This window comes from Pyrgilauda ruficollis, unplaced genomic scaffold (genome assembly GCF_017590135.1).
Source record: "Pyrgilauda ruficollis isolate IOZ18807 unplaced genomic scaffold, ASM1759013v1 scaffold540, whole genome shotgun sequence".
Taxonomy (NCBI): Eukaryota; Metazoa; Chordata; class Aves; order Passeriformes; family Passeridae; genus Pyrgilauda; species Pyrgilauda ruficollis.
In genome coordinates this window covers 1-10,955 of record NW_024527045.1, presented here as the reverse complement: position 1 = coordinate 10,955, position 10,955 = coordinate 1, and the positions used below count along the sequence as shown (strand labels likewise).

Below are 10,955 nucleotides of genomic sequence, written 5' to 3'. Positions count from 1 at the left end.
CAGGGGGGGACAGGGGGGCTCGGGGCACAGCGGGGGGTGGCACTGACCGGTCTCCAGCACGATGAAGATGAGGTTGAGGTTCTTGAGGCCGGGTTTGACGTCCTTGACCAGGGTCTCGGAGCTCATGGTGGCAGCGCGGGCTGGGGACAGGGACAGCACCTTGGGGACAGGGAATGGCACCATGGGGACAGGGAATGGCACCTTGGGGACACCCAGGGGCACCTTGGGGACACAGAGTGGCACCTCTAGGGACAGGGAGGGGCACCTTGGGGACACCCAGGGGCACCTTGGGGACAGGGAGGGGCACCTTGGGGACACCCAGGGGCACCTTGGGGACAGTGACAGCACCCTGGGGACAGGGAGGGGCACCTGAGGGGCAGCAGGGACACAGAGTGGCACCTTGGGGACACGGAATGGCACTGTGGGGACAGGGAATGGTACCAAGGGGACATCAAATGGCACCCCTGGGGACATGGAGGGGCACCTTGGGGACACGGAATGGCACCGTGGGGACACAGGGGTGGCACCATGGGGACACTGAGGGGGACACTGGGAACGGGGGTGGCACCGGAGGGGACACTGCGGGGACAGCGGGAATGGGGAGGGGACACCGGCGGTGGCAGCCCCGGGACCGACCCGCAGGGACCGGGAGGGGACACCGGGGATGGGACACCGGGACACCGGGAGGGGGACACCGGGGATGGGACACCGGGGATGGGACACCGGGGATGGGACACCGGGAATGGGACACCGGGACACCGGGAGGGGACACCGGGGACGGGACACCGGGACACCGGGAGGGGACATCGGGGCTGTGGGAACGGGACACCGGGAGGGGACACCGGGGACGGGACACCGGGACACCGGGAGGGGACATCGGGGATGTGGGAACGGGACACCGGGAGGGGACACCGGGAGGGGACACCGGGCCCGCGGGACCCGGGGGTGACACCGGCCGTGGCCCATGGAGACATCGCCGCTGGACACGGGGACCGCGGGGACGGGACCACCGGGACCGGCCGGCACCGGGGACACCGGGAACGCCGCCGCAGGAACGAGACACCGGGCACGGCAACGCGAAGGCGGCACCGAGAGGGGGACGGAACACCGCGAGCATCCCTGCGGGGGAGCGGCACCACCGGGGCCGCCGGGACACCGGGAACGGGACCGCGGGAACGGGGCTACGCACGAACGGCACTCCGGGGCCACCGGGACCGGGAGCAGAACCAGGACCGGCACCGGGAGCGGCACCGGGAGCGGGGCCGCCCTCCCGCCCGTCCCGCCACCAGGGGGCGCTCGCACCTCCCGCCGCGCGCTCACCGGGCACGGCGCCGCCGCCGCCGCGGGCGCTCCCGGAAGTCAGCGAGCGCAGCCAATCAGAGAGCGTGGGGGAGCGTAACGAGCAGCGCCTCTAACCAATAGCGATGCAGAAAGGGAGGGATTATGAGGATAAGCCACGCCCATTCATTGACGCCTCTACCACCGAGTTCCGGCCCGCGCGGCCAGAGCGGCACTTCCGGTGCGGCACTTCCGGCGCGGCGGGGCCGGGCGGGGGCACCGGGAGGAGGCCGCGGCCGCCGCTGAGCCCCGAGCGGCCCCGAGCGGGCCGGGCCCGCGCCCCGCGGTACGTACGGCTGTGGGAGAGGCGGCGGAGAGGCCCCCGGGGCGGTGCTTGGGGCTCCCGGGGCGGCCCCGGTAGCACCGGGAGAACCGGGAGAGGCCGCGGGCGGAGGAGGGGAAAGATCCACGGAGGAGACCGGGGGGGCTCCGGTTGGAGGAGGAGCCCCGGGCTGGTGGCGGTACCGGGGAACGGAGGAAGGGAACGGAACCACCGGGGAGGGGAAACCGGGAACGGCTCCGGTGGGGAACGGGAGAGCGGGAGGGAATTTGGGGAGAATCCCGAGGAATTTGGGGGAAAAATGTCGAGGATTTTGGGGAAAATCTCGAGGATTTGGGGGGAATAATCCAGGGAAATTTTGGGGAAAATTCGGAGAAAATTTGGGGAAAATTTTGGAGGAATTTTGGGAAATTTTGGAGGAGTTTTGGGAATAATTTAAAGGAATTTTGGGAAAATTTGGAGGAATTTTGGGAACAATCCCAGAAAAAATTGGGGGATAACACAGAGGAGTTTGGGGAACAATCCCCAGGAGTTCAGGGGTAAGGCTGGAAGAATTTGGGGAAAGTTTGGAGGAATTTGGGAAAAATCCAGAGAAATTTGGGGGAAAATCCAGAGAAATTTTGGGAACAATCCAAAAGAATTTGGGGGAAAATCCAGAGGAGTTTTTGGGGAAGATTCCAGAGAAATTTGGGGAAGACTCCTAAAGAATTTGGGGGGAAAATCCAAAATAATTTGAGGAAAAATCCAGGAAAATTTCCAGGAATTTTTAGCAGGATGGGGAGGGGCTGCAGAGCTGGGAATGGGGCTGGAATTCCCAAATTTCTGAGTGTGAATCCCACTGGAAATGGGGCTGAAATTCCCAAATTTCTGAGTGTGAATCCCACTGGAAATGGGGCTGGAATTCCCAAATTTCTGATCCCTGGATCCCACTCAGCTGAAATTCCCAAATTTCCGAGCCTGGATCCCTGTCCACGACTGGCCTGGGGCTCCATTATTCCCAAAATTCCCAAAAAATCAGAGCAGGGGGAGGAATTTCTCCCCAGAATTGGGAATTCCGTGTGGGATTTGACTTTTGCAGGGAATTCCAGGACCTTCCTTCCCTCCCCCCCCTGCTGACTTTTCCCGGTTTTTTCTCTTTTTTGGGATCAGATCCGTCCTCCAGGACCTCGTGGCTCCGCCCTGTGGGAGAGGAGAGGGAAAAAATGGGAGAAATTTGGGAGAAATTCCCAGCACAGAGTGAGGCCAGCGCAGCCCTGCGTGCTTCCAGGAGGAATTCTGCCTCGGGAGGTAAAGCCAGGGTCCTTTCCATGGGAATTCCTTCATTCCCTCTTTTTTTCCATGGGAATTCCTTCATTCCTTCTTTTTTTCCATGGGAATTCCTCCAATCCTTCATTTTTTTCCATGGGAATTCTTTTAGTCTTTCCTTTTTTCCACAGGAATTCCTTCAATCCTTCCTTTTTTCCACAGGAATTCCTTCAATCCTTCCTTTTTTCCACAGGAATTCCTTCAATCCTTCCTTTTTTCCACAGGAATTCCTTCAATCCTTCCTTTTTTCCACAGGAATTCCTTCAATCCTTCCTTTTTTCCACAGGAATTCCTTCAATCCTTCCTTTTTTCCACAGGAATTCCTTCAATCCTTCCTTTTTTTCCACAGGAATTCCTCCTATCCTTCATTTTTCCATGGGAATTCCTTCAATCCTTCCTTTTTTTCCACGGGAATTCCTCCAATCCTTCTATTTTTCCACAGGAATTCTTTCAATCCTTCTTTTTTTTCCATGGGAATTCCTTCAATCCTTCTTTATTCCGTGGGAATTCTTTTAGTCTTTCCTTTTATCCCATGGGAATTTCTTCAATCCTTCCTTTTTTCCACAGGAATTCCTTCAATCCTTCTTTTTCTCTTTTTCCCTTTTCCATTTCCAATCTTTCCTTTTTCCTTCTTTGGGAATTCCTTCAATCCTTCATTTTCCATGGGAATTCCTTCAATCCCTCCTTTTTCCCACGGGAATTCCTCCAATCCTTCATTTTTCCTTTCCCTTTTCCATTTCCAATCCTTTCCTTTTTCTTTCTTTAGGAATTCCTCCAATCCTTCATTTTTTCTTTTTGCTTTTCCTATTCTTTTTCCTTTTTTTGGGAATTCCTCCAGCCCTCCTTTTTTTCCATGGGAATTTCTTCAATCCTTCATTTTTCCCCATGGGAATTCTTCCAATCTCTCTTTTCCCATGGGAATTCCTTCAATCCTTTCCTCTTTTCCTTTTCCTTTACCTTTTCCTTTCCTTCCCTTCCCTTTTTCTTTTTTCAGGAATTCCTCCAATCCCTCTTTTTCCCATGGGAATTCCTCCAATCCCTCCTTTTTTTCCATTCTGGAAAACTCCTCTGGGAAGATCCCAGAGGACTTTTGGGATGAGTTTGGTGAGACCCCAGAATTTTGGGATGAGCTCTGGGAAGATCCCAGAATTTTGGGAAGATCCTAGAATTTTGGGATGAGCCTGGGAAGATCCCAGGGGAGTTTTGGGTAGATCCCAGAGTTTTGGGATGAGTTTGGTGAGACCCCAGAATTTTGGGATGAGCTCTGGGAAGATCCCAGAATTTTGGGAAGATCCTAGAATTTTGGGATGAGCCTGGGAAGATCCCAGAGGAGTTTTGAGAAGATCCCAAAGGAGTTTTGGGATGAGCCTGGTGAGACCCCAGAATTTTGGGAAGATCCCACAGGAGTTTTGGGATGAGCCTTGGGAGATCCCAGAGGAGTTTTGGGGAGATCCCAGAGTTTTGGGACAAGCCTGGTGAGATCCCAGAGGAATTTTGGGATGGGAGGAGGGGCTGTTCCTGGCTCTGGATTTCTGGGAGCCCCTGAGCTCCACGGAACGTTCCGGAGCCCTGGCAGAGGCTCCTGCCCGGGGCTGTGATCCCGTGGGAAGGGCTGGGCTGGGATTTGGGGCCGCTCCGGGCCGGGAGCCCTCGGCCCTGATCAAACCCTGCAGCTGTGGGGTTTTCCCAGGGGTTTTTTTTTTTGGGAATAAAGGATCCAGCATCACCTGGAGCTGCTCTGGGCACACGGGGTCCCCTCACATCTGTCCCTGTGTCACCGGCTCTGCTGCTGGGCTGGGGCACAGCTGGGCAGGGCTGGGGGAGCAGGGGCTCAGCACAGCTGGATGGTGCCAAGGTGCAGGAGCCCGGCACATCTGGGTGTGTTTGGGAGGCCACATCTGGCCGTGAGGCCACATCTGGCCAGGGTCAGGCTGCAGGGGGTCGGCACAGCTGGCTGGGGGGCACAGCTGGATGGTGCCAAGGCGCAGGAGCCCGGCACAGCTGGGTGGGTTTGGGAGGCCACATCTGGGCAGGGCTGCGGGGGCAGGAGCTCAGCACAGCTGGCTGGGGCCAAGGTGTGGGAGCCCAGCACATCTGGATGTGTTTTGGGAGGGCACATCTGGCTGGGGAGCAGCAGCAGGGCCAGGCCTCAGCTGCCCTCCTGTGCTCCTGGGGTGGGCACAGCTGGAATTCCTGGGGTGGGCACAGCTGGAATTCCCAGGTCCCCTCACAGCTGGAATTCCTGAGGTGGGCACAGCTGGAATTCCCAGGTCCCCTCACAGCTGGAATTCCTGAGATGGGCACAGCTGGAATCCCCAGGTCCCCTCACAGCTGGAATTCCTGAGATGGGCACAGCTGGAATCCCCAGGTCCCCTCACAGCTGGAATTCCTGCCCTGCACATCTGGAATTCCCGTGTCCCCTCCCGGCTCCCTGTCCCGCTGTCCTCCCCCCTCTCCTGCCCCTCCCGTCGGGGTTTGGGGTGGGGACTCCTTATCGGGCCTTTGTCACCGCTGTGTCACCGCCGTGTCACCGCCTTTGGTGTCGGGGAGGGGCGCAGGGAGCAGCAACGGCCGGGGCAGAGCTCAAGGCCGGCCCTGGAGGAGGGAATTTCCCGGGAATGCTGAGGGGAAGGGGATGGAGGAGGGGATTTCCCGGGAATGGGCACAGCTGGAATCCCCAGGTCCCCTCACAGCTGGAATTCCTGAGATGGGCACAGCTGGAATCCCCAGGTCCCCTCACAGCTGGAATTCCTGCCCTGCACATCTGGAATTCCCGTGTCCCCTCCCGGCTCCCTGTCCCGGTGTCCTCCCCCCTCTCCTGCCCCTCCCGTCGGGGTTTGGGGTGGGGACTCCTTATCGGGCCTTTGTCACCGCTGTGTCACCGCCGTGTCACCGCCTTTGGTGTCGGGGAGGGGCGCAGGGAGCAGCAACGGCCGGGGCAGAGCTCAAGGCCGGCCCTGGAGGAGGGAATTTCCCGGGAATGCTGAGGGGAAGGGGATGGAGGAGGGGATTTCCCGGGAATGCTGAGGGGAAGGGGATGGAGGAGGGAATTTCCCGGGAATGTCCCGGGAATGCCGGGCTGGGAACTCTTCCGTTCCCAAAGCCCGACGTGCCCAGCTCTGCAAACCAAATAACCCACCCCAAAAACCCCAAATCAAACCCACAACTGGGAAATTGAGGGTTAGGATTAGGGTTCCCAGGGTTATAGTTGGGGTTCCCAGGATTAGGGTTCCCAGGATTAGGGTTAGGGTGAAATGGCTCTGGGAAAACCCAAAACCCCCTAAGAAATCCAAATTCCTCCCCATCCCTGACCCAAGGGAGCTTCAGAAGAAACGAGTTTGACTCAAAAACCCTTTCCCTGCAGGATTTTGGCCTTCAAACCCTGGTAGATCCCAATCCCAGGGTCTGGAATGGCTCTGGGAAAACCCAAAACCCCCAAGAGACCCAAATTTCTCCCCACCCCTGCCCCAAGGGACCCTAAGAAGAAGCAGGTTTGACTCAAAAACTCTTTTCATGCCGGACCTTGGACTTCAAATCCCAATCCCAGGGGCTGGAATGGCTCCAGCACCCAAGGGACCCAAATTCCTCCCCATCCCTGCCCCAAGGGACCCCAAGAAGAAGCAGGTTTGACTCAAAAACCCTTTTCATGCCGGACCTTGGACTTCAAATCCCAATCCCAAGGGCTGGAATGGCTCTGGGAAGACCCAAAACCCCCAAGGGATCCAAATTTCTCCCCATCCCTGACCCAAGGGAGCTTCAGAAGAAACGAGTTTGACTCAAAAACTCTTTCTTGCAGGACCTTGGACTTCAAACCCTGGGATCTGGATCTGGGACCCAATCCCAGGGGCTGGAATGGCTCTGGGAAAACCCAAAACCCCCAAGAGACCCAAATTTCTCCCCACCCCTGCCCCAAGGGAGCTCCAGAATAAACGGAAAACCCTTTTCCTGCAGGACTTTGGACTTCAGATCCCAATCCCAGGGGCTGGAATGGCTCCAGCACCCAAGGGACCCAAATTCCTCCCCATCCCTGCCCCGAGGGACCCCCAGGGGAGGCAGGTTTGAGGTGGATCTGCCCTCCCCGGGGTGTTGCTGAGCCGTGCCCGCCCCGCAGGGTTCTGGCGCCGGTGACGAGCGATGGGGTATGATGTGGCTCGGTTCCAGGGGGACGTGGACGAGGACCTGATCTGCCCCATCTGCAGCGGGGTCCTGGAGGAGCCAGTGCAGGTAGGACCCACCTGGGCACGGGGGTGGGACACGGTGGGTGCAGGTAGGACCCACCTGGGAACTTGAGTGGGATCTGGTGGGTGCAGGTAGGACCCACCTGGGACATGGTGGGTGTAGGTAGGACCCACCTGGACATCAGGGTGGGGTCTGGTGGGTGCAGGCAGGACCCACGTGGGTACTGGGGTGGGATTTGGTGGGTGCAGGTAGGTCCCACCTGGGACACGGTGGGTGCAGGTAGGACCCACCTGGGAACCAGGGTGGGGTCTGGGGGTGCAGGTAGGACCCACCTGGGTACTGGGGTGGGATTTGGTGGGTGCAGGTAGGTCCCACCTGGGACATGGTGGGTACAGGTAGGACCCACCTGGGCACTAGGGTGGGGTCTGGGGGTGCAGGTAGGACCCACCTGGGCACTGGGGTGGGATCTGGTGGTATTCAGGCTTGGAGGTGTTGGGATGGGGTATGGGGGGTCCTGGGAAGGGTTTGCGCAGCACAGGTGAGGGGTCAGGACAGGTGGGGGATCCCCCATCCTGGGGAAGGAGTGGAGGTGGCACTCAGGGCTCTGGCAGGGATCAGTCACAGGTTGGACTTGATGATTTGGGAGGTTTTTCCCAAACTCAGTGATTCCATGAGGGATTTCTTGAGTGGTCTCGTGCGTGATCCCGTGAGAAATTCCATGAATGGTTCCAAGGGTGATTCCATGAGTGATCCCATGATCAGTCCCACGACTGAACGAGCAGAGCTGGCACTCAGGGCTCTGCTGGGGATTGAGTCCATCTTGGCCTCAACTATCTGGGAGCTTTCCCCACCCCATCCTAGGAGGTTTCCCCACCCAACCATTCCATGATCAATGCCATGATTGATCCTATGATTGATCCCATGATCAATCCCACTACTGAGCGAGCAGGGGTGGCACTCAGGGCTCTGCTGGGGATTGAGTCCAGTGTGGCCTTGATGCCCTGGGGGTTTCCCCCCCCCATCCTCGGGGGTTCCCCCACCCATCCTGGGAGGTTTCCCCACCCCAACCATTCCATGATCAATCCTATGATCAATCCCTCAACTGAATGAGCAGAGGTGCACTCAGGGCTCTCCTGGGGATCAGTCCAAGCCTGGCCTCGATGCCCTGGGAGGTTCCCCCACCCATCCTGGGGGGTTTCCCCACCCATCCTGGGGGGTTCCCCACCCCATCCTGGGGTGTTCCCTCACCCATCCTGGTGGGTTTCCCCACCCATCCTGGGGGGTTTCCCCACCCATCCTGGGGGGTTTCCTCACCCATCCTGGTGGGTTTCCCTACCCCATCCTGGGGTGTTTCCCCACCCATCCTGGGGGGTTCCCCACCCCATCCTGGGGTGTTCCCTCACCCATCCTGGTGGGTTTCCCCACCCATCCTGGGGGGTTTCCCCACCCATCCTGGGGTGTTCCCTGACCCATCCTTGGGGGTTTCTCCACCCATCATGGGGGGTTTCCCCACCCATCCTGGGAGATTCCCCCACCCATCCTGGGGGGCTCCCTCACCCTTCCTGGGGTGTTCCCCCACCCATCCTGGGGGGTTTCCCCACCCATCCTGGGGTGTTTCCCCACCCATCCTGGGGGTTCCCCCACCCCAGCCTCCCCGCGTGACCCCGTCGCCGTTCCCGCAGGCCCCGCACTGCGAGCACGCCTTCTGCAATGCCTGCATCACGCAGTGGTTCTCGCAGCAGCAGACGTGCCCGGTGGACCGCAGCGTGGTGACGGTGGCCCACCTGCGCCCGGTGCCGCGGATCATGCGGAACATGCTCTCCAAGCTGCAGATCACCTGCGACAACGCCGTCTTCGGCTGCACGGCCGTGGTGCGCCTCGACAACCTCATGGCTCACCTCAACGACTGCGAGCACAACCCCAAGCGCCCGGTCACCTGCGAGCAGGGATGCGGGTGAGGGTGGGCACGGGGTGGGCATGGGGAGGCATGAGATGGGCACTGGGATGGACGTGGGGTGGGGATGGACACGGGATGGGCCCTGGGGCTGGGCATCAGATGGCCCTGGGATGGACACAGGATGGGCACTGGGATGGACGTGAGGTGGGGATGGACACGGGATGGGCCCTGGGGCTGGGCATCAGATGGCCCTGGGATGGACACAGGATGGGCACTGGGATGGACGTGAGGTGGGGATGGACACAGGATGGGCACTGGGGCTGGGCATCAGATGGCCCTGGGATGGGCACTGGGATGGGGATGGTCATAGGATGGAGATGGACACATAGAACGGGCACAGGATGGGCACTGGGATGGACACAGGATGGGGGTGGACATGCAGTGGGGATGGACACATAGAACGGGCATAGGATGGGCATGGGATGGACACGGGATGGGCACTGGGATGGGCATAGGATAGCACCAGGATGGGCCCTGGGATGGACCCAGAATGGGGATGGGCACTGGGATGGACACGGGATGGGCCCTGGGATGGACATGGGGTAGGGATGGGCGCAAGATGGGCACTGGGATGGACAGAGGATGGCCATGGAACAGGCACAGGATGGGCACTGGTATGGACACAGGATGGGGATGGGATGGGCACTGGGATGGACACGGGATAGGGATGGACAAGAGATGACCCTGAGATGGACCATGGGATGGACACAGGGTGGGGATGGGATGGACACAGGAGTGGCCCTGGGATGGACATTGGCATGGGGATGGACATGGCATGGTCATGGAACAGGCATAGGATGGGCACTTGGATGGGCATGGGATGGCACCAGGATGGACACAGGAAAGGCCCTGGGATGGCACACCTCCAGGACAGGGTCAGGGTGGACATCAGCAGGAATTCCCTCCTGGAAAGGACTGTCAGGCTTTAGAACATCTCAGGAAGTCAGTAAAGAAGAAAAATCCCCATTTATCCCCCAAATCCTCCCCCAGCCTGACACTCAGACCCCTCCCTGTCTTTCCACACCTGGATTACCTCTGGAAGGTGCAAATTCCCCTAATTTGGACTCTCCACCTCCTTTCCCCCACTCCTGGCAGGTTGGAGATGCCCAAGGACGAGCTGCCCAACCACAACTGCATCAAGCACCTGCGCTCGGTGGTGCAGCAGCAGCAGACGAGGATCGCCGAGCTGGAGAAAACCTCGGCCGAGCACAAGCACCAGCTGGCCGAGCAGGTGGGGCAGCAGCACCAGGAGTGGGCTGGCAAGGGCAGACTTGGGGTGCTGGGAGCCAAAATCCCCCCAAAAAATATGGGGGAGAATGGCTGGGGGAAGGTATGGGCTGAGTGTGGGTATGTGGGATTGGGTTGGGCCACACCGGGGGCTTCAGGAGTGGCAGGATTGGGCTGGGAAGGGCAGGTTTGGGGGGTTGGGAACCAAAATCCCCCCCAAAAAATGGGGAGAATGGCTGGGGGAAGGTGTGGGCTGAGTGTGGGTCTGCAGGGGTTGGTTGGGCCACGATGGGGACTCCAGAAATCCCAAAATAATTTAAAAAATCTCAAAGAAATCCCCCAAAAAAACCCGGAAAAATGTAATGAGGGGAAGGTGTGGGCTGAGTGTGGGTCTGTGGGATTGGGTTGGGCCACACCTGGGGCTTCAGGAGTGGCAGGATTGGGCTGGAAAGGGCAGGTTTGGGGTGTTGGGGACCTAAATCCCCCCAAAAAATGGGGGGGAAGTGGCTGGGTGAAGGTGTGGGCTGAGTGTGGGTCTGTAGGATTGGGCTGGGTCATGCTGGGGACTCCAGAAATCCCCAAAAAATCAAGAAAAAGAAGTCTGTGGGGAGGTGTGAGTTGATTGTGGCTCTGTAGGATTGGGCTGGCCGAGCAGGTGGGGCAGCAGCG

At 59.1% G+C, this 10,955-nt stretch overlaps 2 protein-coding genes across 2 annotated transcripts in view; one reads left to right on the top strand and one right to left on the bottom strand.

Annotated features, from left to right (window-relative positions):
• Window positions 1-1,287, bottom strand: part of NABP2 (nucleic acid binding protein 2) — a 4,091-nt gene extending 2,804 nt beyond the window's left edge. The window contains exons 1-2 of the mRNA XM_041480998.1: window positions 1,190-1,287; window positions 48-159 (exon numbers count right to left, since the gene is read on the bottom strand). Coding sequence (XP_041336932.1) covers window positions 48-126 — 79 coding nt within the window. The 5' untranslated portion in view covers window positions 127-159; window positions 1,190-1,287. The remainder of the gene's footprint in view (window positions 1-47; window positions 160-1,189) is intronic.
• Window positions 1,288-1,574: 287 nt separating this feature from the next.
• On the top strand, window positions 1,575-10,389 carry LOC121360881 (E3 ubiquitin-protein ligase NRDP1-like; the record flags this gene model as incomplete). Its single annotated transcript, XM_041481000.1, has 5 exons — window positions 1,575-1,624; window positions 2,768-2,905; window positions 7,035-7,147; window positions 8,785-9,056; window positions 10,155-10,389. Coding segments are annotated over exons 3-5 (597 nt in total), but the record flags the coding sequence as incomplete, so codon positions are not given.
• Between the last annotated feature and the right edge of the window lie 566 nt (window positions 10,390-10,955).